The 27911-nt window shown below is 52.2% G+C and overlaps 4 protein-coding genes across 6 annotated transcripts in view; 1 reads left to right on the forward strand and 3 right to left on the reverse strand.

Annotated features, from left to right (window-relative positions):
• MTX2 (metaxin 2) overlaps positions 1-18908 on the reverse strand; it is a 76337-nt gene extending 57429 nt beyond the window's left edge. Inside the window, exon 1 of one of the 2 annotated variants that reach the window (XM_055811336.1) lies at positions 18904-18908. The gene's annotated coding sequence lies outside the window, so the exon portion shown is untranslated. Of the gene's footprint in view, positions 1-12335; positions 12340-18903 lie in introns of those variants that run through there. The other variant, XM_055811335.1, reaches the window with a different exon arrangement.
• HOXD3 (homeobox D3) lies at positions 569-3699 on the reverse strand. Its single transcript, XM_055811342.1, is given in 3 exon segments — positions 569-2422; positions 2424-2707; positions 3162-3699. Coding segments are annotated over 3 exon segments (1248 nt in total). The 5' UTR covers positions 3658-3699; the 3' UTR covers positions 569-1954.
• The window catches only part of LNPK (lunapark, ER junction formation factor), a 170881-nt gene continuing 149480 nt past the window's right edge, over positions 6511-27911 (forward strand). For both annotated transcript variants that reach the window (XM_055811338.1, XM_055811340.1), the window contains exon 1: positions 6511-6522. The gene's annotated coding sequence lies outside the window, so the exon portion shown is untranslated. The remainder of the gene's footprint in view (positions 6523-27911) is intronic.
• On the reverse strand, positions 17045-18802 carry HOXD4 (homeobox D4). Its single transcript, XM_005237128.4, has 2 exons — positions 18228-18802; positions 17045-17824 (listed from the first exon to the last, which is right to left on the reverse strand). Exons 1-2 carry the CDS (start codon positions 18634-18636, stop codon positions 17520-17522), a joined length of 714 nt encoding a protein of 237 aa, XP_005237185.1. The 5' UTR covers positions 18637-18802; the 3' UTR covers positions 17045-17519.

Raw genomic sequence — 27911 nt, forward strand, 5'->3', positions numbered from 1 at the left:
GATACACTTCTCAATGTAGCACGACATTGTTAAAATAGCACAGAGGGGGAAATAAAACCCTAAGTAATATTTTGAATCGTTACTGTCCAGCCAAACATAAATACCAGAAGACGAGAAAGAAAGCAGGGAGGAGAAAGAAAAGAAGAAAATAAAAGAAAGAAAACTTGTCTGTGTTGACCAGAATTGGAGAAGTTAAAATATTTCTCACAAGAGGAATGCCAGGTCCTGTCATTAGAGAATGGAGTAGGAGCTGCAGTGTTTGTCAAACTGGGAAGTGGCGCGTCAGATGGTTTGGTGGGGAATACAGAGGTTCGGATTAATCTTTAACTCGACACTTTTAGAAAGAGATAAGAATAGTCTTCTCAGAGCGACATGTACCGTCAGGAAGAGACTTTAATGACAACGTTTACAAAAGAAGTATCTCTGTAAATCCAGCGAGGGATTCAACACAGCCGTGTAACTAGAGAGGAGGAAACACGAGGGTTCACAGCATCGATCCTTTTTTCTTTTTTTTCTCTGTCCCCACCTCACCCCACCCCCATGTTAACTGTCCCGTTGGTGGCAGAGAGGCAGCGGTGCCCCTCTGCCGCGGCCAGAGGGGACGGGACGGTCCTGGACAAGCGCCGGGGAGTGCGGCGGCACCTCCCGGCCGCTGCCCGCACCCCCCCTGCCTCGGCGACTCCCCTTCGGCTGCGTGTATCTGATTGTCAATTTTCTTTCAAAGTTTATTTTTATGAAAAACAAGAGGAAAAGCTCGGGCTTCGAAAGATGTCTAAAAAATTGATTTATGGTTACTATAAAGACAACAGTATAAATAACAAAGGAGGCAGCAGCTGCTGCGCGGATTGCCATGGAGACCCTAATGAAATTAGCACTATCAGAGGGTTTCTAATTTTTTTTTTTTTTTTTGCGTTCTAAGCTTCTAATTCCTTTCCTATTTCAGATAGCCAGAGTGTAATTAAAAAAAAATAATAACAAAATAGCCCACTGAAATAATAATATGTGCGACAGATACCCAGTCAATAAATATATGTTAACCTCACCGAGGTTTTCGTATGCAGGATTTGATCTGAAACAAGATGGCCAAGCGCCCCACTTTGTAGGTCACCTCCTCAAAGCGGCTGCGCTTCCAGCCACAAAGGTGGCTTCACCCGGCCGAGCCTGCTGCCAGCCAAGCCACCGAGGCGCTCGAGTGGGGCCAGCCGGTTAGAAATAAATACTTTAAAAATACTTTCGATATTTTCTTTTAAAGTGTAACGGCTCTTTGTGTGATGCCACAGTTTGTTTTACTCTATTAATGACTCACGACTTGCTGTCTTACTTAACCCTTACATAAACTACAAACACCAGCCACTGTTACAACTGTTCAAGACTACTCTCTCAACTAGCTCAGACCGAATATACTAAATAGGTGAAATGTCAGTCACCACGGACCTGAATCGCTCTCTCGAAGTACTGGTGAAGAAACTCTACAAATACCCACATAAATACATTAAGACGAGGATAAATAATCAGTGATACAAAAATGTCTCGCTTAAAATAATAAATACATATCATTTAGTCCGATGCGATCCTTACGTTACGGAAGAATTCATAAATTAACTTCTCTGAAATAAGCTTACGCGCGGGCGAGTTCCCACCGCTCACGCCTGGTCTAACACACCTCAGCATGACGGCTGCTAACACTACAGCATCTCTAAGACTTACCTTCAAGTACATCATTACCAGCTTATCAGTCCCTCGGTTTGCAGTATATTGCACTGTCATGCTTAAAACAGCTCTAAGAGAAAGGCTCCTGCTCACGGACCTACTCGGGGCTGCGGAAGAAAGAGAGGAGCTGCTAGGGGAGACAAATCCACTAATACTGTTGGCACTCGAGAGCAAAGTAACACTGTCCCGTCAGAAAAAAATGAGGTAATGGAGAGGGGAGCGGGCCCCGCCGGCCGCTGCCCCGCTACAGATGCGTGAGCTTGGGCGCCTCCTGCATCCGTCCCTGAGAGGTGTGGTGAGAGGACAGGTCCGTGTAGGTGGGGTGGGGATCGCAAGGTCCGTGGTGGTGGCCGCCGGGGATCTGGGCGGCGCAGCTGTAGTCCACGCTGGCGGAGGAGGGGTGCTGCAGGTGCCCCAGGTTGAACATGGGGCCCGAGGCCGGCATGGAGTCCACGAAGTTGCCCCCCACGTAGACGGGGCTGCCCTGCAGGCTGGGGTTGGCGAAGCCGCCGCCGCCGCTCTGCATGGGGTGGGGGTCGTACTCCGCGCCCGCGTAGCGTTTCTGCTGCGGCAGGCAGCTGCTCAGCGGCGCCGTGTAGGCGGCCAGCCCGTACATGCTCTGCTGGGATTTGGCGAAGGAGGTGGGCGAGGGCGCGTCGTAGCTGAGGCTGTTGACGCTGGGGAGCTGGCTGGAGTAGCCGACGTGGTTTGGGCCGCTCAGGGGGGGGGCTGCGGTCTGGGGACTGTCCGACGGGGGAGTGCATGATGCCTTTGGCTTTCTGGTCCTTTTTATATTTCATCCGGCGGTTCTGGAACCAGATCTTGATCTGCCGCTCGGTCAAGTTGAGCAGGTTGGCCATCTCCACCCGGCGCGGCCGGCACAGGTAGCGGTTGAAGTGAAACTCCTTTTCCAGCTCCACCAGCTGCGCGCTGGTGTAGGCTGTGCGCACCCGCTTGGAGGCCGGCCCGGGGGGGCTCTTGTCCTCGCAGCTCTCTCCTGCGGGGAAGAGGCACAAAGAGCCGTTGGTGCCCCCCGAAGGCCCCCCCCCCCGGGGTCCCCCGGAGCCCCGCCGCCCTCTCGCGCTCTGCCGGCACCCGGGGAGGGGAGCCAGGGGGCCCGGGGGCGGTGCTGCATCCGTCCCTGCCCGGCATACACCCACCACCACCCCGCAGCTGCCTCCCCCAGGGGCTCCCAGCGACCGCCCGTCCAGGCGCTGCCGGGACCCGTCGGGGCCGCGCCTGCCGCTCCTGGGCTGGCAGGGGGAGCGCGGCAGGACCCCCCAGCCTGCCCCACCTGCAGCGCCCGGCAGGGCGGGGACCCCCGAGCGGGGCGGAGAGGCGATGGCAGCGGGAGGAGCAGGGAACAAGGCGCAGGGCCATGGGACTCAGCCCGAGGGGTTCAGCCCGGCTCCCCGGACGGGCAATGGGCTGAGGCGGGGGTGTTGGGCTACCTGAGGGGGCGCAGGTGCTTTTCTGCTTGGAGTTCTGCCGGGACTCCTTCATCCAGGGGAATATCTGCTTGCTGAGAGTGGCGGTGGCCGAGCCCGAGGAGTTGGGCCCCCCCTTGGCTTTTTTCGGAGGGGGTGCGCTGGGAGGGGGATTGGGCGGGGAGGAGGGCGGCAGCGCCGAGGGCTGCTGCTCGCCGATGCCCGGGGGCTGGCTGCCCCCGGGCCCGCCCCCGGCCGTCCGCATGCAGCTGCCGCTCAGCTCGCTGCCCTTGTGGGCCGGGGCGCGGCCAGGCGCCGAGCCCTGGACGGAGCAGGCGGAGCCGGGGTACTCGCCGTCCAGGCCAGCCTGGCCGTAGGGCTGGTGGGCCGCGCCGTAGGGGTAGGCGTCGGCCTTGCTGTAGGTGTAGCCCCCGAAGAGCCCCGCGTTGTCGTAGTAGGCGGCTTTCTGCATCCTCCGCTCTGCGATCGCCGAGGCCCGCGGCCCCCGCTCAAATAACATTGACCGCCGCCCCGCGCTTCACGTCGTCGGCCCGGGCCACTCGCAGCCACCTGGGGAGGGGGACAACGGGGACACAAAAGAGACCTTCAGTGGGGGGCGCCGGCTGGGAGCGGCCGGGCCGGCCCCCAAGCACCCCAGCACCTCCAGCCTCGGCTGGGCCGGTGGGCCCGGGGGCAGTGGGGAGGGAGCAGGGGCAGCGGAGAAGGAGCAGGGCACCAGGGAGAGACCGGAGGACAGCAGGGAGGGACCGGGAGTCATCAAGGAAGGAGCAGGGGACACCAGGGAAGGACCAGAGTTGCCAAGGAGGGAGCAAGGGACACCAGGGAAGGAAGAGGGTCAGCCGGCAAGAGCCAGTGCAAACCGGGGCACACCAGGGAGAGAACAGGGCACAGGAGGGAAGGAGCCACCCAAGAGAAATGCTGCTGGGGGGAGGCGGGGGAAACACCACACTGGCTGGACTTCCTAGAGGCCACTTTTTGAGGGATGTTTTCTTGCTTTGTTTTGTCTTTGGACCGTTCCCGCACGGGTTTCGCTGGACCGGCCCCCGCGGCTGCAGGCAAGGGCTCTCAGAGCGCAATGCGGGGCCACGCTGGGTGGCGTCCCCGGGGACCACCGGCCCGTTCCGGCGGAGAGCCCCCTTGCCCGCCCGGCCGGCACGCGTGCGCACGGCCGCGCACGGCTGACATGATGGATTGAGCCCGGGCTGTGGCCTAGCAGAGGCAGAGAAACCCCGTCCCCTTTGTAAACCCGCCCTCCTTCTTTCCCCCGGATTCCTCCGGAGTTAAAATATAACCGGCGCCATTCACTCCCTTCACTTTGCACTATAAAGGAAGTCGCAGGTCAGCTCCCCTATTTTAATTCCGTGATGAATTAAATTCCCTCACCCAACGTTTCTCATCCCCTTTCTTTTTCCCCGGTATAAAGAACCTGAGACACTGAAGATCGTTTTTAGGGATTTCTCTTCTTTTTCCTGCTGCAAACTTATGGCGCTCCCCTCCCTGCCCCCCTGGCCCCCCGACGGGGCTGCTCAGACCGAAAGCGCATAGTCCCCTTAGGGCAGATGTTTTGGGGAAGGGTGCTGTTACCTTTCCCTTTGCCGCTCCCGAAACTTCTCTGAGCTTGATGCAAGATAGAAACTGTTCTGCAATTTTGTTGCGGCTTTTCAATATTCCTTGTTCTTATTTTTCTTGTCGAATAAGGGCTTTCTACGACATTTTTAGTAAATTTGAAATTAACACGTACTTCACCTGGCAATGTAAGTCTGTAACTCAACGTATCTTAGGGGTTCGTTGTATTTCTTCAGGGTTTAAGCCTATTAACATACCAGAGAAGAGCAGCTAAAATTTTTTGAACAGTGTCCGATAATTACCATTCTCCAGCCTATACTGACAGAGTCCAGCCTATACTGCCAGGGTACTGCTTTCTCCCGCAGCAATTGGTATCGCCAAATACCGCTGACCTGTTCTCTAAAATTCACCGGGAAACACGTCTGTTTAACTCAATAACCTCAGCGAGCTGCGATCCGCGGCCGCTCTCGGCCGTTTATCCCCAGTTACGAACTGCCGGGGTCCTTTTCTTCCCTGAACAAAAGCTTGGGATGATCTGCGAAGCTGACAGAAATGGGGAAAGAGCTATTTTCCTCTCCTGGAAAATCTGAGTTAAAAAAAAAATCTATGGAAATAGACGATGGCGATTCAGATGAGTTTTAACACGCTGTGATAATCTTGATGAGTCTTGAAAGAATTTCTGTGCAAAATAACTGTCTCTTTTTCCATTTCTGTCATCTACATTTTCGGGAGCGGTCTGGACTGAGGACTTTTGTTAGCACAACACCGCCTTAAGCGTAGGCTTTTATGTGCCTTGTGAAATATAGTTCCCAAAAGAATACGCAGAATCTTAAGAAAGAATATTGCTGTTAAGCTGTTAAAAGCCTTATTTCTTTTCTGAAATACCAACTGCTTGTGAACTCTGCTTGAACCTAAAAAGGAGGCTATGGGCCATAAATCACATGGACAATGCTCAACTGTTTGGTGGCTCATCTTTAGATCTTAAAAAGAGAGAGAGGGAGAGAAAGAGGGAGAGGGAGCAAGACAGACCTTTCCAGGGTTTGATTTTTCCAGGAGTGTAAGGCCCGGGGTGATGTTTTTATAGGTGACACCAAAGCAGGGGCTCAACACTTGGTGATTTGGCCAGAAACAGCCTCCGAGGAGGGGGAGCAGGGGGGTGGGGGGGAAGTGACATCCAAATGGTGAGGCCGAGCCGTGGGAGGTGGGCTTGGAGGCACCGAGGGTAGGAAGCCGCAAAGTATCCATGTCTGTGTTTCAGATTTCCCTTCCTCCTCTCCAGAAAGTTTAACCGCATCTGAACTGTTAGGCGTTGCACACCATAATGGGGCTTTTTGTCCCACCACTGGTTCCAGCGCTTTTGGAGGTTACCGACCCCCTCACGGCTCTGTCTGGGGGGCAGCGGGAGCCTACACTGCCACCGGCCCAGCGCTGCCAGTCGCTTTCCTCCCAACACGTTCATATTAAGCAGCTCTCTACTAAAACTTCCACTACACTTAATTCTGCTTAGGATCAATATCTAATATGATACCGAATAAATAAGAGGCGGTGAGAACGGCCAGTGGAACGGTTATTAAAGCAGCCGGAGCTCTCAGGGTGCATATCAATGCACCTGTCATTGCGGTTTGTAACAAAATTTATGACTGCTAGCGCCGTGGCAGTAAACGCTCCAGCCAGGAATGAAAAGGAAAACACTTCCCAAGCCCCGGCACTTTCAGAAGTGCAAAGCAGCCGGCGCGTAGGAGGGAGCCCGGCAAAAGAATCCCCCGCTCGGGACGTTTCCCGGCCGCCGGCCCGCGGCAGCCCCGTATATAAGGAAAGCGCCGGAGCCGCCGGCGGACTTGGCTGCCGCGCCGGGCTGGGGCAGGGGAGCCGGGCCATGGGGAGCCTCTGCCCCGGGCGAGCAGCCGGCACCCACCGCTGTGGCTGCGCCTGAGCCGGGGGGTGTCTCGCCTCTGGGGGTGCTGAGAGAGGGCACTGGGGCCTCTCAAACCGGCTACGGAGCCCTCGCCAGAGCCACCGGCTGGGTCTAGGGTTTGGCTGCTCCCCGGCCGGGCTGGGCTTCCTCCGAGCACGGGCTGCTTCCAGCGGGGCTTTAGTTACTTGGCGTGGCGGGCAGCGGCACCCCGGGACCCTGCGGCGCCGGGCTCAGCCCCGCCGGCGCTCCCCGCTCCCCGCTCGGCGGGCCGGCGGCCGGGCCACGGCGGCGCACCCTGCTAGGGGCCCATCGCGCCCGGGGAAGCGAGAGACGTGGATGGAAAAGGAAATTCAGAGAACTCACCACACTTATGTTTTTTCTTGATTTTTGACTTTAACTGTGTGGGTAGGATCTTCAGGTTCCTTTGGATAATCCGTGGGCACGGACCTGCAATAGAATTGAGAACTCTCAGCGGAAACTGCTTTGTTTTGGACTTTCTTCCTTACGACTTTGTTAATAAATGCACACCTCGTCCGCAGCCCCTCACCGTGTCTCTGCATCCGTGCCAGGTCTTTTACCAGACAAAGGGCAGACGTTTCTCTTCATTTAGTAATAGCGCTTTTGAGAGTGGCGGGGAGCAAACAAACGAGCAAGATACACCGGCTGCGGATCGGACCCGGGCAGGACGGCCTGCGGCGGCCACTCCGCCGGGCCCCGCGCACCGGCCGCGGAGCTGCGCCCGCCTCCCCAGCGGCCGGGCCGGGCCGGGGCGCGGAGAAGCAGCGCACGGGGGGGACGGGCGCTCCATCGCCGGCCACACCCGCCGCACCCGCCGCCCGCGGAGCGCTCCGCGGAAACGGAGATACCGCGGGTCTCTCTCCCTTCCTCCCCCAAGGCCCCGGTTAAGACAGAAAGACAAACGAAGAAACCCCAGCGCCGAAAATGCGCCGAAAATTTTCGCGGCTCGAAATGAGCGTTTTGCGTTTGGCTGTGTAACGTGTCGACTCAGGACTTCAACAACTTAAGAGTGCCAGAAAATCCCCCACAAAGGAGCCCAGGTCATTATAAAGACGATTTCTAGCCACCATAAGCCTTTGAAATGACCTTTGGCTCGTACAGCAATAACTCACCACTTAATGAACAACCAACGGAAGCGCCTCCAATAGCTCACAACACAACAGACCTTACAACTTTCCACCAAGTCTTCTCGCTCCTTACCCAAACCCAGTAGGATGCTACATTCCCCCTCCAAATCACCTTAATTTATGCTGGCAAACTGGAGTTAGGGAAGTGGAGCTTCATGATTACACATGATGCTCGCTCAGGTTCTTGGCCCAGGCCTGTCCCGGTAACGTCTTATATAATATATTCACGTGGGCGTACGTCAACTTTAAGTGCTTTTTTTTTTTTTTTTTTCAAGAGAGTTCATTAGAAAGAGCACACTTTACAGGGTGTATGAAAGCAGCATAAGTTGGGTTGCACCTTAGCCCTTGAGCGGAGAGATCATAACATTGCAAACCAAGTCATTGTTAGCCGCTGTTGATTACACGGTAAGTTTTCATTTTGTGCCTAATTAATTATCGACTTCTCATCCCTTTCCGAAGCGGCTCCTCAACCTTAGAAGCAATAGCCTTCCTGCTCTAGACACGCTTTACTTGGAGAGAGCTTGGCCAAATATCGAGATTTCTGCGCCAGAGAGAGAGCCCCCAAAGTTTGCTCTGCGGAGAGAGAGGGGAGTAGGAGCACACCGGGGTTTTGCTCCGCTCCCAGCGCTGCTCCTGCAGAGCTGGCCTCGGAGAAGTTGCCAGAGCTAAACCCAGGGAAATCTTTAGGATTATTCAGGCGTGGGCCCAATATAGGTATTATTGAAATTTTAGGTGAAGTTATAAGTGAGTGCTTCCATCGAGCCAAATGAAATGCTGCTTGCAGTAATTGGATTCAGCTGACTAACTTGGCAGGCCAGCAGCTTGGAGGCATACAGCTAAGAAAAATGTTCACTGCTTTTAACTTCTGATCGAGCAGAGCAACAAGCAACAGAAAGAAAAAAAAAAACCCACTCCAACTTTCTGCCCCTAGGCTCCCTGTCCTGTCTCCCACGGAGGACTCGCCCGGGTCGCTCGGGGCGGGCAGGGTCCGGGCAGCCCTACACCCGCTCCTGCTCGCCAGCACAAAACCGGGCTGCACGCGGGGGCTGTCGAACAAACATAACCGAGAGTTCAGCCGGGCCCCAGGCAGGCCACAGGCAGTGGAAACAGGCGCTCCTGGGAGAACCGGGCCAGTTGCAACAGCCCAAGAGGGAGCTGAGCCGCAAATGTATGCGGGGAGGCTGTGTGGCCGCTCCCAGCCCCCCAGGCCGCCCGGAGAGGCACCAGTTCCCCCCTCCCCAGGCATCTTCCCACCGTCTTATTGATCAAACCGCACAAATGCAGGGCAAGAAACTTCTCGGTAGCTAAACATCAAGCCGTGCTTCAAACAGCGTGTGTTAACTCGAAGGCATGAGCGTACCGGTAATATCCACACTAAAACAACTGGGGGAGGAAAACAACAGCCACTGAGGAACACAAATGCACGGCGAGGGGAAAAGGTTCGGGAAGGTGCTTGGCAGGAATATTTAAGAGACCCTATGTAGGGGCTACATTACTGATGAACCTATTTTAAATCGTCCTTTACAAATCAACACGGCTACCCCCTGCCCGGCTATCCACGGCAACGCGTTAACGTGATGCTCAATCTTATTCTGGCAACGGGAGCATCCAGCAAAGTTGTCTCTCCCTCCTTTCTTTGCTTATTTTCAATTCCCTTCCTGAAACCACCGAATATCGAGGAAAGGGTAGGGGTAAACGTCTTCCCCTAGCCTTTGGGAAGGAGTCCGCTTTTTATTTAAAGAGCATAATAAAAAGAAGATACAGCTTAAAACGTTCAAGGAGGTGAAGACCACTCCATGCATTTGCAGCCGTTATGGACAGAGATTGCAAACAAATTCCAGACAGTCTCTGAGTAAAGGCGATAATGCAGCCCCTGTGGTTAAAGGTCCCATTTTGTCATGCAGTTGCTTACCTGTGTATCAATTTATCATAAACCTGGGCTTCTCACTTTTCAGCATCTGCGCTTGCAGTTCTTAGAATATATCCTTCACCCTTTGTCTGCAGACAATACTCTCCTAAACCTGATCTTGCGGTTTTACAGACATTTCCATACACCAGAATTCCCGATAGAACGCAAAGAGGCTCAAACTCAACTACCAATAAAAGAAAGCGAGTGGAAATCGGAATTTGTTGGGCTTAGGAAAAAAAAAAAGAAAAAAGAAAAAAAAATCAACACAACCCTTTAGCCATCAGCCTCCTGGAACCAAAGGCAGCAATTGGCCGGCTCGTGTTCTGTTTTGGTTCTAAATCGTGCGGCCATTGATGAATTTTGGGGGCAAGCGGGAGAAACCCCTTTATAATCAGAAATATAGCCACTGCCTTAAAATACAGGCATATTCGCCCACGTGATCGCAGGAGCAGCTCGCCGGGGCCGAGGCTGGCGCGCTCCCCGCGGCCGCCCGCGCCCCCGCGCAGCGGGGCTGCCGCACCGGGCCCGGTGGGACGGGCCGCCCCCCGCCCCGTGCCCCGGCCCCGGCCCGGCCCGCCCGGCCGCACTGCCGAGCCTTCTCTCCTCGCGCGGAGCTCCGCGCCGCTCCGCTCCGCACTTACGCGCCCTGCGGGGCCTGCGCAGCCGGGGAAAAGGTGAATTCCGCGGGATGATCCCAGGGCGCAGAAATTCCCGGCGGAGAAAGAGGAGGTATTTGGGACCGGCTGCCGCCGAGAGCCTGCGCCGGGGGCAGCTCCGCAGGAGCGCTGCTCTGGCCGAAAGGCGCTCGCTGGCTTGCGCGAATTTTTGTTTTCTCCTGCTCTGTACCGGGAAGATGCGGGGCAGGGGGAGACTACCCCTGTCTGGAGGCTAAACAAGCGTTGGGGAGAAAAAAAACCCTCATGACATTTGTGCGTGTGTGTGTCTGCCCTGAGCCTGCCTCCCCTCTCTTGTGTGTATGAAGAGACATAGAGCAAACCCGATGTATATCCGTCATGAGTGCCCACAAAGCTCCCCAACAGTTCCAGTTGGAGGGGGGGGGAATTTATATTAGCTCCTCTGTTTGATTTTTCTAACATATCTGTAGCTATAAATACACCACACCTAATCTAACATCTGCTATGATTTCATTACCATCCAAAGCATGGGGAGGTGACAGTAACGTATTACCTTACAATACTAACCGTAAGTGCATTGCAACATTTATCTAAATTACATTGCTTTTCCTGACTTTGCAAACCAGTTATAAAAAGATTGGAGTCCAGTGATGGAAACATAAGTTCAATGTAAATTATTGTGTACGGCTTCGGATTTATAATCCTATATTTCTTCGAAATGATGCACTTAAATCTCGCCTCAAGTAAGAGGTAATGGTTCTTTATATCCTTTTTCGTCAGCCATATATTTCGGCGTCTGGGTAGTTTTGCAGAGCCCCCCGCGCTCGCGTGTCTGTGTGTACATACAGCAACCCCTACACGCACAGCGTGTTCTGCATACTTGTGTACATACACACAAAGCCGAACATAATTCTGGCCGCTGTTTAGACATTTTGGATGACGGAGAGGTCTTTCGCTTCCTACTCAAAAGTGCGAGGGAAAAGCTGGCCACCGGTCGAGCAAAGAACACGAAGAAGATTCAGAAGAATATGCCTTTTTGGAGGGCAGCTCAGAACCCCCTGGAAAAAGCCCCACAGCCCTGGGGTGTCTTTTTCAGAGTCTAGGGCTTAAAGAAAAGAAAGGCACTGCTTAATGCGAAAATGGAGGACGGCTGAAAGAAAGGAGCACCTTCGCCACCGTCACCAGAATTAAGACATCGTAAAGGGGACTGAAAAAGTATTAAGGAAATGTTAATCCTTTCGCTGGTGGGACTCCAGCTTTGCGCGAATTTGTCTCCAGTAAAGGATCTAAGACTTCTTCAATCGGAGCATATGTTCATAGAGCAATAAAACAGAAAGATTTACAGTCTCCTCCCGCCCCCCAGCAGCCTCGCACCCTTTCAGGAATTACTTATGATGATTTATAACAACAACTCCGGCAATTGTCAAACTGATAAAATAGCCCGGGCTATATGCGGGAATAAACGCTCTTATGAAAGGGCTGCGATTTATGTTCGGGTCCATTTTATTGCCTGTCTTGGTGGAGTTTGGTTTCTTTCCCGGACCAACAGGATAATATAAAACTTCATTGATAAAAACGTAGGAGTTCTCGTGAAGTAGCAAATCTGTTCCTTAGTCACTACCAAAGCACATAAACATTTGTCATCTTTGAATAATTGAATTAATGTGTTATTGTTTGAATGTATAATTCATAACATAGGAAACTTTGTCTCTGTCCTGCCACCGAAACGGAAGTAATAAAAAGCTACAATCTAGGGGTTTTTAGAAATTACTCCAGCAAGGGATAATAAAGAATATCCTGTTTGCAGAAAGTATTTCCAGCTGACCCTGGGATTTCACAGAGGAATCTCAGCCTCGTTGTCCATATTCTATAGGGTTTATAGAGAGTGGCTTTCTATAAAAATATAAATCCGATTTCCTTCTGGTCCGGGCTATTGATCGGGGGCTTGAAAGGCGGCGTGCCCGCTTCGGGGGCTGAGTGCACCCCGGCTCCTCCGCAGCCCCGGGACGGGCGGCGGGCTCGGGCGGGGACGGGCGGCGGGCAGGGCAGGAGCGGGCGGCGGGCAGGGCAGGAGCGGGCAGGGCAGGAGCGGGCGGCGGGCAGGGCGCCCGGGGCAGCGGGGCCGGGGCCGGCCGGCCTTTGTGCGGGCGGCGGGGGGAAGGCGCGCTCGGCGCTGGTCCGGCCTCGCTGCAGCCCCCCTGTCAAAGGCACACGGCAGAATTTACGACCCCGCTGGCAGAGGGGCCGAGGGCCTTTCCCCGCCGGTGGGGCCGGGCAGCGGCTCGCCTGGCAGCCGCTTTGTTCCTTCCGCGCCGCTCCGCGCCTGCCCGCGAAGGCGGCCGCGGCCAGCGCCGCCGCCCCAGGAGGCGGTCAGCCTGCCTCCTCCGCGCCGCTCCGCGGTGCCTCCGCGCCGCTCCGTGATCGCCCTCTTCCCCCCACTCCCTGGGAAGCAAAGGTCACCGCTTGCGCCCGGTCCGGTTCCCGGCCGCTGCCGAGCTGGAAACCAGGAAGCAGCGTGCCCTATTTGTCAAGCGTTTGACAGCTGAGTTCATTAAGGCTTAAATAAGAAGGAATAAAAGTAAAAAATATTTACGTACCGGGCGCTTCTTTTTCGGCAGCTACCAAAGAGCTAGGTGTGCAGAGAGAGGGACTGCACCCTTTGTATATTATATTCTTGGGATCTCTTCAGTTTTCAAGTCTGATAGAGTCCTTTGCTTGGCAGATTAATGACGACTCCGTGTTTCTTAAGGGACGTGCTGAATTAATTATTTCGCAAATCACGTGGTCAGGACTTGTAGAAATCTATTCTTATCATCTTCCTTGCACTTTGAAATTCTGCCTGTTATGACTGTTCCTAGCAAGATTATTTTGGTCTCTAGGCTTGGAGGGAGACGGGAGAGGGGAAAAAAAAAAAAAAGGAAAAGAATCAGGGGAAAGGGCTAACAAACATGGCCGTTGGAAGCGGTGTGGCTCTGCACCGAGAGGTCCCTATTTACTGTACTGTACAGTGAGTGGGGTTTGCTATTGACTCTGCCTTTCCTCTTCATTCTTACCTTAACGACTAGTGGTGATATAATATACAGAACTGTATTGATGTATCGGGAGTAACAGGAGGAGCCATTAAACAGGAGCGAGAGAAAGTATAATCACAAAATGTGCCTCGATGTTTAAACTTAGCCAGTGTGTGCTTAGAAACGCACGCTCCCCCTCCCTCTGCGCGCTCCAGGCAGTAAGGGCACATGCCTCCTTCTGTGCACCTCGGCTCCTTTCCCGGGCTGAGCAAGGGACTGTCTTTTTGGACTCGTGCCTTGACCATGCTCCAGGAGAGGACAAGTCCTCGGTGACAAATACTTATGACAAAAACAGTGCAGTCGACTTCTCCTGGCCGGAGGTATGTGTTATTGTCTGAGGTGCTTATGGAGGGGAGAAAAAGCTGATGTTTGCCTTAGGTGCATGGGAAAGTTTAAACTCTCCAAGTTTTGTGTTCTCTTGTCATCTTTTGCTTGTATTGGCGAAAAAAGTGAAGCTTACTGTCCGGAAAAGCTACTCACTGCATTTCAATTTCAAATTTCCATTTCTTTTTTGAATAGATTCCTTCCAGGACTCACCCATCTAAAAGGCACACATCTGTGTGGGGATCGAGGTGACTTCAGGTGTGGTTCCTTGCCTCCTACCACACATGCATAAATCCGGGAGTCATTCTAGGAGGGCTTGTTAAATGCAAAGCAGTAGCAAATGGATGACAGGCACTTTTAACTGCAGCCTAAATGTAAATATAGACTCCAGCTTGGCCTAGAGTCACACCATTATGGCTGGGGCAGTCATCAAACCTGTTCAAAGGGACATTTGGAAGGATGCTATGCAGTCACTCATCTTTTAACACTATAATGATGGGAGGGACAGCATTTTCACAGGAGAGAGACCCACCTTGTAAGGACTGTTTGTTCAAGGTACAAACCAGAATCTATTTCTCTACACCTTTTATTATTTCAAATGTATATGGAGGGCTTACATCAAAACTACAGGCGACAATTAGTATAAATAACACTTTAATCAATGGCAGCAAAACATTGGCAAGGTCTATAAAAAGCATCACACTTTAACAGAGATGGGGGTATTGCTGGACAATGTGACTATTCAACAAAGGCTCCAATGCACAACATTTCACCCATGATAAACAAAAATCACCAACTTCGCTTCCTCCACAAAATAGTTCTGGAATAAGGTTAAAAACCAACAAAATATAAATCTCAGGTTTGCTTTGCACGGGAGATACTGACCAGTGGGTGCTGCTGGTCGTTATTACAGACATTCCTGACCCTTCAGAGCACTGGCAGCTGGAAACTATTTCTTTTGGTACTTTCTGCCTCCTGTTCACTTATTCTGCAAGCTTACAAGGCAATTACAACTAAACAAACTTACAGTGCCCCAGCTTCTCTCAAAAGGGACTTGCAAACAGGGTTGTAAGAGCTGTGCCTGCTGAACCCAACACTCGTCCTGGAGATATTAACATTTCAAAAGACAACGAGACAAATTCTGCTGGAAGCTACATCCCTGTTTGACTTCAGTGGATGGGGGAAGGAAATCTGGGAGCAGAATTTGGTCCTTTAACTCCGGGAGCCAACTCGGTTGATAAGAAGCACAAAGCAAGGATTTGCTTATCCAAGGCCATTATTTTCCAGAACTGTACCACAGATGCCAAAGTTGGTAGCTCTTTCTCGAACAACACTTTTGCCCTGCTCCCAGCCAACTTATCACAGACTCTAAGTAAACAGCGGGGGTCCAGGAGGGGGGGTTTCAAGAAGAGCAGCCACAGAGGTTTTTCTCCCCCTCACCCCACCCCAGATTCGTATGAAGAGCAAAGGGAGGGCTTTGGACAACTCTGGAGGCCGCTGCCACAGGAACGGGGTGCAACAAAACTTGAAAACTTGTCTCAGGAATTCCCTCCTCAAGCGCTGCTGCTAGCTGCTCTCCATGCCAGAGAAAGGGAAGGGTAGTTTGGGTCCAAAAGGTTAAGGGTTTAGAGGTCACTCTTCCCGGCTGAAATACAACTAATCGAATAGAAAATTTGTCCTCTGGGTGAACCTGTTCCTGCAATTTAGCCGAACTTCAGTAAAATACCTTTTCAGCTTCTCAACGTGAAGGCGTCAGAAAAAAGACGTCTTTACTATGTATGAACTCGGTGCTTTTTGTCATAGAAACAATGATGCGAATAATGCAGGAATATCCATCTTTAATATCACGACGTGGAGATATTCAAGTATTGCCGTGTGCAAGTCTGAGAACTGGGCTAACCCTAAGGAAGAACAAAGAGTTTTCTCCAGGCTCTAAAACAAAAGACCAAGTCTTAAAGACACTTTGCAGACTTCTAGGGATGAGAAAAGGGCAGAAATTAACCGCTGGCCACAGTTAATGCTGCCGAATACCACCCTGTTGAAAAGCTCGCCTTTTATTTTCGAATTAATTCAAGCCCATTTTGGACAGTGTTTTCCCGAGCGAGCCCAGAAAGCAGTGAGTCCTCGGTGGGAAGCACCCAGCCTGGAGATGGGCACATTAACTCACCCCCTGCTCTTTCCACTTTCCGTCAGCGTTTGCTCTGGGTTTCCTTCTTTGCCTCTTTTCTCTTTAATAAAGGGATCACCTCGTTACAATTTCAATTATATGGTCCCTCTCCCATCCTGCCCTGAGGGTACAGGAGATAAGGGCTGAGCTTTAATATCTCATGAGCAGAGATTTAAGTGGCTGAAGGAGCTGGTTTGGCTGGGTTTGGTAGTTACAGCTCACTAAAACTTTGGCACGATGCAGCCAGCAGCCAGGGACAAACCCGTGGATATTAGACCAGCTCTGCTCCCATCCAAGCCTTTCCCCTTTCCCTGAAAGCAACTTGCTGAGATTTCCAGCCATCAGAGTCTTGTGTCGTGGCTTGCTCAAAAACAATCACTGTTCTTAAAAAAACCCAAAACCAAATACAAAAAAACCACCAACAAACAAACCACAAAACAACAACACACAACAGACCAAAACAACCCCAAAAACAAAACAAAGCAGCAACCCACATAGCCTATCTTTCTCTCGGGCAGAAAAGAAATTTAAAATCTGATTGAAAGAATGTATTCAGCTTTCAGTTTTGAATGGCTCAGATTATATCAGAAATCACACTAATTTTTCACTCGGGGGTTTTCTTTTTATTTTTTTGTTGTAGGGGTTGGCTTCTGTGGTCCTTTCCCCCCCCCCCCCCCCTTTTTTTTTTCTACATTTTAAAATGAGGTATTGATGGTTTAAAGCACAGCGCTGAGCAAAGCAGACTTGGGAAACAGATTTCAAGCCTGTTAGCCCTGGATGGCACACGGTAAGGAGTAGGGACGCCTTTCCTATTCACAAATAAGGAAAATCAAAAAAAGGGACAAGAAAGTTGTGTACGTCCAAGACAAGTAAACAATTATACATGTGTTCATGGGACTGGGAAGGAGAAATACTGTATTTCAGCTCCCCTTCTCCTTTTTTGGTTTGACTATTTTGTTTTTTATCTTTACTCTTCTACATAACAAATAAATAAATACGCTAACACTATCAGTACATAAAATAACCCGTTTTGACTTAATTTCTATGCACACCTTCTGAGACGTTATAGAAATGAGCAAGTATTTTCATTACACCAAGAAAGGTAAGCAGCACAAAAAGTTCACAATTACTAGTCTTTATGTTCAAATAAAAGACTATGCTATAAATTTCCTGTCCTCAACTTGCCCAAATGCATCCTCCTCCCGAAACTGCATGGGATAAAAAGACAATTAAAAGTAAAAATCCAAGAATAAAGCATCAAACCTCTACTTTCGAATTCAAAACTGCAACACAGGACAGTGTCATTTTCAATGATTTATTACTTTTTATGGACAGAAGGTCTCGTTTAATATTTTCCCAATTCCCACTGCCTGCATGATGTTTCCTTTTTTTTTTTCCTCCTTTCTTTCCCCCCTTTTTTTATTTTTCCTTTTTTAGGTTGTGCTAGCAGAGGCAAATAAAATAAAAGTCCAGAGTAGCGTCATTTTGTCTCCTTTGTACAACAGTACCTTAAAGAAAGATGACAGTTTCTCGAGTCCTTAGCTGCTACATGCAGGTTCTGCTTGGGCAGTGTCAGTTATGTACAGTACTGGTCAGAAGCAAAGGATGAAATGGAAAATTTCACCTCTTCTACAAAGTTGTCAAGTCAGTCTGATGGTCCTTGGAACCAGTCTGTAAATGGGGGTTTGAACCAGAGGCAGAAGACCTGCCCTTCGTGTTGGGCAGTTTGTGATCTTTTTTCCACTTCATTCTTCTGTTCTGAAACCAGATCTTGATCTGGCGCTCAGAGAGACACAAAGTGTGGGCTATCTCGATACGGCGGCGCCTGGTCAGGTACCTGTTAAAATGAAATTCTTTTTCCAGTTCTAGGACTTGCTGTCTGGTGTAAGCTGTGCGGGAGCGTTTAGGTTCCCCTCCGTTGTAATTGGGATTCACTGGGAAAAAAATACGGAGAACTTTACAAAGCTAATCTTGACTTGCCGGTTCGACTTTACAAAAGAAAACCTTACGAGCTGCGAGCATGTGGCCGGGCTGGATTCGTCCCAGTCGCTTACAATGAACGGGCTGCTCTCCCCCTCATTTAAGGCAGGCGCTGCAGGCACACGCAGCTAGGTAGGCTGTGAGCCTCTACCAGGCTCCTAAAATGGAGTTTTCCCCTGCACGGCAAAGCCCCGCATGGCCAACGGCCTATTTCCTCAGCAATAAAAATTTATGACGAGTGTAATTGGCTACCTCGGCTTAAAAAGCTCGTCCACGAGCCTGGCAGGGACTCGGGCGAGCGTCGCTGAGGACGATCGGAAGCAGGGGAGAAGAGCAAAGTAAGAAGAGGATCCTTACCCGAGTTAACATGGACTTTCTTCATCCAGGGATAAACTACTGCTGGCTGCTTAACTGCTGACCCGTTTGGGGCTTTGAGGGCCGGCTGCTGGCTGCAGGCTCGCGAGTTGGGCATTGGAGGCGGTGGACAATGCTCTGCTTGGCCGGGGAAGTGGCTCGCTGGGCCGGATTGCTCCTGTCCATGACCCCGCGGCTGCACGGCAGAGCCTTGGGCATTGCTACAGCTAAAGGGCTGCTCGCTGTAGTTTGACCGTGGGTAGAGACCCTGGTGCTGGAAATCAGAGCCCTGCGAGTCACTGTAGTACTCGGCCCCCTGCTCGCCTAGGTAGCTATTCTGCAAATATTCCTCGCAAGGAGGAAATTTGGGATCCACATACTTAGAGTTCACCATATACGAACTCATGGCCATTAATTTCTGAAGGTAGAAAATACTAATTTTTCTCGTGTTGTCTTTTTTTCCCCTGCCATAGAGCCCTCCTACTTGCTGTCAACTGAATAAAGTTAGGCGGGCATGTGACCGGCCCGGCCAATGGGGAGGCGGGAGCCGATCACCGGATTTCTCCGCAGCTCAGCATTTCCACCGATTTCGCTCAATAATATCCCTGTAACCGAATGACCCCCCTCCCCGGCGGGTCGCACCCCCCGAACCAGGTACCGGAGGTGCAGTGATGCTCCCCGGGCGGCGGCCGCCTCCCCGGCCCGCAGGTAGGGCCAGCCTTTTGTCTGAGCCGGCTGCCCTCGCCCCCGGCGGATGGTGCCCCGCCGCCTGATTCACCAGCCGCGATCGCCACCGGGGTTTGTTACCTCGCTTGAAATAAAATATCGAAAGAAATATACGGAGCGAGGAGCTGAAGTGGAGTTAAAAGGGAGGAAGCTGATAAGGAGGCGAGGAAAAGAAAAGCCATCAAAGAAGGGGGTAATAATCATGTACAATAGATCTGTCCTGTCTTTGTCTCGCAGAGGTCATCCAAAAGTTACCAGAATTTAGTTCTGCTGAATAAAATTAGGCAATCAGTAACTTCTCATTCACTTTCAAGCCTCAATATATACGTGTGCATACGTACGCCCGCACAGATGCAAACGCACACGTATATACATAAATCTGTGCACGCACGTGTGTAAAATCATACAGATGGCAAGAAACCGTTCACTTTTAACCACTAAAGTTCAATCAATTGAACTGGAGACGCCATTTAATTAGGTTAAAAATATCACGGGTTTAATGAGATAAATTCGGTCTTCATTCATCAATATCATTCCTGGAGCACAAGTAAATACATTCCAGTGAGACGAATGCTGGTTTTGCTGCTGTCGTAAATATTTTGATGCGATCTGGACCCTTGACAGGAAAATTTTGCTAACGTCTGACATATCTAGCTAATTTATGAGTATCTTTTTAAAGATTCATTCACTGATCGGTAGGTAATTTTTTTTTCCAGAAAATTTGCAACTTCTGGTGAGATTAACTGTTTAAATTCACAGTCTGTCAGTGACAGTTAGGACTGAACGATAACTGACATTTTAAGAGACGTCCTAAACCTTAGCAAATAGGAGCGAGGCAGCAAAACTTTTATAAATTCTGAGTGTTCAGCACGCACATGCCTTTTGATTCCGCCAGTATTTAAACTTCTAACCATTTGCAGAAAGGTGAAGTTTTTGCATCGACCATATATTCCCCTAGAATCGAATCTGTGACTATATGAATATCACACAAATTCGGTTCTACAGGGTATATATAGACAACGTAATAACATTCTGTTTTCATCTACAATATAGCAGGTCTTTGCAATTCTCTTAAGTCTTTACTGTCTTCTGAGGAATGCAAACTATTCTGCTGGGACTCAGTTCTGAAATACGGATTTGCAGGACGGTGGGATTTCAGAAAAGATTCACGCTTGTTATTATTGCTGTAATAGAGCTATAAGACTCTGCACCAATTTATAGCGACGAATTTCGCCTACCAAATTCTCAGAAAGACCTGCTGTTCACTTTAAATGCTCTGCCATTTACGTCCTCGCTACGGAAAACGGACGTTACCGGTCAAATTGCGCTATTTAGAATAATAATGGTTAAAATAATCTAGAAAATAGTCTTTATCTATTTAGGCTAGCAGGAATCTGAAGAGATTCTCCATAATTAGAAATACACACACACCCCCAAACAAAATAAAAAAAAAAAGGAATTAAAAAAAAAATCGAAACAGAAGTAAAACAGCCTACAACAGAAACAGCGATTGGTGAAAAAGAGGAGATTAGAGGCTGGAGTTAGTTGCTCTCGGGAAGGGGAGAGTTTCCAAATTTACCTTCATCCCATTATGCTGGTCTAGCTATTATCCCCGCGAGCTGCCTGCGAGCCGCAGCCTCGCACCCTCCCAGGTTCTCCCCGCCGTAGCGTTTATGGTGAAGGGCAGGGCGAGAGGTCAGCCGAAATCATTTACAAACATATCACAAAGTTTCATTATTTTTACTTTGTCGACAGCGGCACACAGGAGTACAAAAGTTCATGAATTGTGTCTGACCCAGCTCCTCACTGCTGTCCTGCGGTCAACCTCTTCTGCTTCCACTATTTAAAACAGGCACCATAAGGACAAATAATGGTGCGGGTGTGATACATCCAACCACTGCGGAGGGCAGATTTGGGGGTGTTGCGTTTATTCGAGCGATGTGTACCGGTTTGTTTGCCTGGCTCCAACTCCCAGCTGCCTGATCTGGGGGATGCTGGTTTTAAACATCTGCTTTCTTACCACTACGGTGGTGTCTTCTTCACAGCAAGTGCAACTCGAAACGATTTTGTGTCCCTAATCTGCTACCCCCACCCCCCCGGATTATTTAAATCTCCACCCAACTGTTTTAAGCGGCTCGCCCCGCTTTCTCCTCCTTTCTTTGAGAGGAGGGGGGTGATACCTCCCCCCGGAGGGGGGTATTAACCACTCGGCTGAACTGGCAGGGTAACACACACCCCCAAAGCGAGCTCGAGTTTGGGGCAGCCCCGGGAGCGGACAAGACCAGCGAGGGCTGCCCGGGGAGAAGCGATGGGGCTGGGGAAGCAGCAGCTCCCCGCTTTGCTTAATACTACAGATTTTCATATTTGTTAGACGCTGTGACCTGCGTTTCACCTTATTGCACGACTTGCTCAGACAGGTCAAAGCCAAAGAGTTATTGATGAACAAAAGCGTTATATATTCACCTCCTGTTCAACTGCCCATACAAAATGCTTTTGATCTATCAGGCTTTTTGTATTCTGGTTCATAATCAGTATGCTAAATATACTTTGGCAGAAAACAAGTAATCCATACATTTAGGGCCGGCCCTGGAATAAAATGCCAAGGGCATCTACATAGCACAGGGTTGAGTTACGGGGGGGGAGGAAAGTTACCTATGGAATACAATTAAAACTGCAACGCTGCAGGCGATTCTTTAGTTTGTATATGAGGGCTCGGAAACCAATATCGCAATGTCAGGCAAAAAGAGAAGGAGAAGCCTGGCAAAAGCAGTGAAAGAGATTATTTATCAGCAAGCAGGGAGAGGAAACAGGGAGAAACGCAAACAAACACAGCTCCTCTCCTGTACATGTTCCCGATCAGAGTGGGGCTGACAGGAGCAGGGAGGGCAACGTATACCTAATGAATTTCCAAATATCGCAGGATTTCTTTCCTCTGAGCCAGTCCCATTGTGACACACCAGGACTTACGCACTTAGCTCCTTACTGCAGCCAGAAAGGTTCAACAGCATCTCCTGCTACACACTGATCTGCTGCCCTCCCCTCGGTCCCCCCACCGCAGCTCATGCGGGACCACCGAGGATGCGAAAACCCCTGCAGCAAAAGGTTGCCCTCCTGAGCTCAGATACCCATTCCCTTCCGTGCCTTCACAGCATTTAGATCCACGTTTGGATATCCCTTGCCCGGAGAGACGTGGTAGCAGAGGACCAGCGCTACCGCCCCGCACGACCTGGCTGCAGCGCGGCTGACCCGGCTGGCGGGCGCTGACAGCCCCCGGAAAGACCCCGCCGCCTCTCCCACCCCTTCACCGGGCTGTGCCAAACGACGTTAACGTTAGACAGCAGGCACAGCTCTGCTTGGAATCCCGTCTGGAGGAAAGAGTGGGAGTAGCCAAGGTTGTGAGGCGCCGGGACACAACGTGATCCGTCCGGGCTCTGCACGGGGAGGCGCTGTACGGTCCCGCCGAGTTAAAATGGAAACGCTGCTAATTGCTTCAGAGTGCTTAAGAGCAGGACACCTGCACAGCCCTATAATAAACCCTCAGGAGACTGCACCTCTCCACCTAACGCTAGCCAGGACTATGACAAGGTACCACAAACCAACTCCACAAGAGCCTTCACATGCTGACATAGTCTTTTTTCCTTCCATATTTTTTTTTTTTTGTTAGCAATATTCAGCAGGGATACATAATTTTTAATTCTTCCAGTCTGAAGGGAAGAAACAGGATTTTCAAGCAACACAAATTATGAGAAATAAGAGGTTACTTACGGTGGATGTCCTTCCATGTTGCCGAACCTGTTGCAATAAAAACGTGTGTTACTGTTGTATTCCACATACGGGTGATATTTCTGGAGAACAGTTACAGACCACGTTTGATAGATGAAGGCAGAGAGGAGCTGGTGGTAAATCCTGCGAGCAGCGGAGTGGTGGGGTGGAAGCCCCTTCAGAATGAGGACCACGTTGCACTCAGGCAGTTTTTTATGAACACATGCTTTTCCTGTGCCTGGGGTGTGATCTTTCACTTTTAATATTCATAGTCTAGATTTTATACCGGATAATTTCTAAAGGGATGAAAAGCCAGACCTCCCTCTTTCGCTGATGGGGGGGGGGGAAGAGTAACAAAGGCCTTTTTTTTTTTTTTTTTTTTTGTTCCGTGGCTATCCAGTCACAAATGAAATATTCAGATCACCTTTGCTAAACCATCACCCACAAAATCTCACAAAATGCCATGCAGCATCGTATCCATGCTGAGCACAGGAAGAACTACAATTTTATAAGAAAAAGTCTCGGATTACTCTAAAATAGGTCCCCTTTAAGATCACCTAATTAACCTAACAGTAACCACGAGACATGCGTCTTTGTTTGCATTACAGAAGGACAGATTTGACTTGAACTTTCCTTCAAACCTTCTAATAAATACATTCAAAGATCACATTAAGGAAAACAAAAACAGGCGCTCCTGAAACGTAAATAATATTGGGGGGTTCTTTTCTGTCAGCGAGTTTTCCTCCTCTATTGCCTTCCTACGATATCTTGGAAAGTTATTGTATTACACACAGAGCAACTGCCTCGGTATCAATAGTTCACTAGATAGAGCTTCCAAAGACTGGTTTTGTTAAAAAAAATTAATTATTTGTTTTAGTTCTGCCCACTCTGGATAGGATTCAGATCTTGCGAGAACAGCGGAATAATATCAGCATTTCAGCACTGAACATTCCCTTACCGTTCCTTTCCTTCGTATCCCTTTTTAAATTATTATTATTAAAAAAAAAATAAAAATGTTAGCTTTAAATAAGATGCCCCATTGATTCAGGGATGTCAGACAAGGGCAGCCCGCTCCTCCCGGCGCTGCCCCAGCCACCTGAGCTCTACCTGCCCGTTTTCCCCAGCAAGGCAGCCCCGCACTGCCGGGCGGCGCGCGCCGGTGCCCCGCTCCGGCAGAGTTTCGAGGGGTGCAAAGAGCCCGAGCGCGGCGGCGGCGGCGGGGAGGCCGGTAGCGGACTTACTGTGCGCTCCCCCCGCGACCGGGGGGACCCGGGAGCAGAGGTGCCTGCGCGGCCGCATTCCCGCAGACGGTTCCCTGCTAACACTTTCCCGATTACTGCTTCCAGGAACGAAAGCATCTGCACTTGTATGCTCTTAAACTAATTTATGGTGGGAATTATATTTTGGCTTGTCAACTCTCAAGCCATAAAACAAAGTTTATTGGAATCACGTGCTTCTAAATAGCCACTCAGGACCTATCTCTGTGGAACCATAAATAACCTTCAGCTTTAAACTTTTATTCGCTAAATAAAGGTTCGCTGAATCTGTCCTATAAAACGGGACTGGATCGGAATAGCGGGGATGGGCAGAAGGTCAGCTCCGCGGCGTTATGCCGGCCTTTTTGAGAAAAGTGTTGTAGGTAAAGCTGCTACAAGCGCTCCCAAATTGCTCTTGAGAAAGAGGCCGGGTGCATTTCACCGTGGGTACCCTTTCTTTTCACTTCTTAGGGGACAGGGAAACCCATCGTCAGGAAAAAACAGAGGTGGTTCGGGGAGGAACCCCCTCTCCCTTCTTCCCTGGATGCATGTGGCATTTTGGTCACGCGCCCCTGGAAAATGGTTTTGACCCGCGCACCTCCTGAGCTGCTGCCCGGGGAAGCTGTGCCAGGGGCTGCGGGCTCGCTGGGCACTCGATGGACCTTTGCAAGCGACCAAACTGCGGGAAACAGCGAGGGCACCGGGCTTTGGAAAAAGAGAAAGTGTGAAGCCTGCCACAAAGAGATCTTTGAGGACTGGAAGTTTAAGGACGGTTATAAAACAATAAAACAGCCCTGGTGTGAAGGGAACAGGGTGTGAGTTAGCAAATGAGAATTTCAAGGAGCCTGAGCACAGGAAGTCAAATGTCGCGGGCAGTCACACAGCATAAAGGAACCCGGGCATCAACTCCCAATCTATCATGGCTAAGATGAGGAAGTCGGAGCGACCAGCAGCTCCTGGTGCCTCCGAGGAGGAGCCTGTGCTTTCCCCAGAGGGCGGGGAGCCGCGTCAGCCCCGCCGGGGACCGGCCGCGGAGAGAGGGGACCGGCCGCTGTCCCAGCCCGCGGGGCTCAGCTCTGAGCAGCGAGCCAACTGCACCTCCTTGCTGGGTGGTAGCACCGTCACCAGCTGGGTGGTACCTAACGCCAGAGTCAAGTCCCTCCTGGTTTGCTCTTACTCGGCCATTTCCTATCGAACCTGGCTATATGAGTTCGAGGTTGCCCAAAACGGGCAGCGTAAGCTCTGGCCGTGCTCTTCAGGTGGCTCAGATCTCAGCTGACGAATTCTTTTTCCTCCAGAAAGCAAGAGGCCTCCCGAGCAGTTTCCCTGCTCCTTCTTTACGACCCAGGGTTATTTGCACTTTGCTGTTTTTCTTGCTTTGTGTCAATGCCCTAATCACATGGCATCACCCTCGTGCTTTTTTGATGGCCTAAGCTGGGGATGGCTCTTTCTTTCTGTGCCCTTCCTTGCCCAGGGCGGCTGGCAAGGGCAGTGCCTAGGGTGACATTTCAGCTGCAGTGCATAATCTGAGGAACTTTACTGGGTGGCCGACAAAAACCCGGGGGATCGGGCCAGGCGTCCCTGGGAGAGTGGTGGGCTGCCCAGCGTGGGGCTGACTCCAGGGTTGCTTTCAGCTGGAGCACGGCCCATGCTCCCAGTCCCCTCCCCGGCAGGCAGGAGAAGAGCTCCATGGGGCTGTATCCTGTGCCCTGCCCAGGAACCTGGGCACCTGGGCCTGGGCACGGCAGGTGCTGGACCCTGGCACCCTCCAGCCTCCCTCCACGCCTGACCCCGGCCTCCTGGGGAATGGCTTCAGGGGAAAGCAGCTGCGAGAAGCCAGGGTGCCGGTGTCCTGGGAAGGTGGGAGAAAAAGCTGCGGATCAGGACGCGAGGGGTAGGGTGCAACGGGAAAGACGAACAAAATGTGGGGAAAACAAGGCTGGGACAAGAACCATGACGCAGAATCAAATGCATTCGCCCTGGGCATGGCAGCTGCTGGTGTTGCAGAGTCCGGTCCCGGGCAGTGGGGACCACGGATGGGCTTCAGCCCCTCTGCGGACATGGCGAGCGTCACATCCCTTCCCGGGTGTCTGCAATGGCTTTGGCTCCCTTGGCCCATCCCGTGGGCTAGAGAAGCCCATGGTTTGGAGACGGGGCACCCTCCCGCGAGTGCGGGAGGAGAGGAGCCGTGGCAAAGCAGGTGGCCGGCCAGGCAACCGAAGTGTCAGACCCTGGCAAACAGGGAGGGAGCGACTGCAAGGCCCGGGCACGTGCTTCGGGCAAACGTGTCCGGGAGGCTGGGGCTGGGAGAGATGAGGCTGTGGGATAGTGAGGAGTCGATGAGTGAGATACAGCTCCCTGTGATCTAGGGGCAAGACGAATGTTTCTGCAACCGAGTAATTGTAGCCCAGAGATTTTGAAGAGGGATTTAGGAGGATTTTCACAGTTCCTATTCTAAAATGCAGATGTGAAAGTTGACTTTGAAGCTCTGGCCAGTTCATTCTCTAGGCTTTTATGCAAGTTCTCATATTCGGGGCTGACGATCTGGAGCTGGATAAGATGTGGAATGAAGTAACCCAGTAACAATTGGTTTCCCTCTGGTAATTGTTGCGATAAAAGGCTTGGGGAAATTGAATCGCATGTGTAAATCACCATCGGTCTCGATACTACTTGACAGACATGACGACCAGCCTCCTGCCCCGAGGACCACACCGCCAGAAAATGACAGGCTCCATCTCTGACTTTGAAGACCTACCGAACGCCTTGATAGCGTCAAACGCATTAGCCCTCTCTGCTTTTATCACAACCCCGACCTTTCAGCAGTCACCCCATCGCCCATGCCCTCGCCGAGCAGGATGTGGGCATGCAAAGGCCCCTGCCCTCAGCACCCCGCGCCTGCAGGCAGATCCGGCGGCAGCAGAGACCCGGAGCGGGCAGGGCGGCGGCGAGCCGCGCCTCGACATCAAACGGGGGCAGCGGCGGCGGCACCCCGGGTCCGCGGGGGAAGAGGGCGAGGAGTGCAGGGCAGGGAGGCGAGGCTGTGGGCCGTGGGAGCGTCTAGCTGGGGCAGGCACGGCCCGGGGGGCCGGGGGCCGCCAGGGTCATGTCCGGGCACGGCTGGGGAAGATGAAGCCTGGAGGCAACAGGTGAGACGCAGGCAGGGAGATCTGCCGGGCCCCGACTTGCAGGGGGCAGAGGGAATGTGCGCAGGCCGGGGACTCTGCCCGGACGAGGGGAGCCGGCAGGGAGAAGGGTGCGGGCCTCCACGGTGCTCTGGCACCCACATCAAAGGGGCAGGGAAGGAAGCAGTGAATGTCCCACATCAAAGGTCGGGCCGGTGACCGGGAGGGCGGCGAGGCACCCGAGGTGAGCCCCGTAGGCACCGTGGGGAAGGCAGGGAACGAGGAGGGGCGCGCACGGGGGCGCGCAAGGGCCCGTGGACCCACGGCGGGCGGGAGCCGCAGCGCGGGAGGCCGTGCACAGCTGGGGCACAGCTGGGGAGGGCTCCGGAGACGCCCGAGAAGGATGGCGAAACCCCCCCCGTGCCCCCCGTCCGCCGGCGGGTCTCTCCCGTGGCCAGGCGGGCGGCGGAGGGGTCCGGGGCCCGGGCCGGGCGGCGGGGGGCGGTGGGGGGCGGCGGGCCCCTCGGCCAGGCGGGGAGAGCGGCCAGTCTTGTCCTACAGCGCCTTCTCCTGGAAGAGGCCGTGGAGACAAAATGGCTGGCGACGGCGGACAAGGCCTGCCGCGCCCCCGGCGGCCGCTCCGCGCCCCGGCCCGGCCGCCCCGAGGCGGGGAGCCGCGGGCAGGTGACCCTGGCCCGGGCTGTCGGAGCGGGGCGCCCACCCGCGGGCAGAGGCGGCGAAGCCGGGCCTCGACGGCGGGGGCCGAGCGGGCGGCTGGGCTGGCCCCGCCGCCCCCGCCCCCTCACGGGGTCCAGCTCGGG

This window comes from Falco peregrinus, chromosome 8 (assembly GCF_023634155.1).
Source record: "Falco peregrinus isolate bFalPer1 chromosome 8, bFalPer1.pri, whole genome shotgun sequence".
NCBI lineage: Eukaryota > Metazoa > Chordata > Aves > Falconiformes > Falconidae > Falco > Falco peregrinus.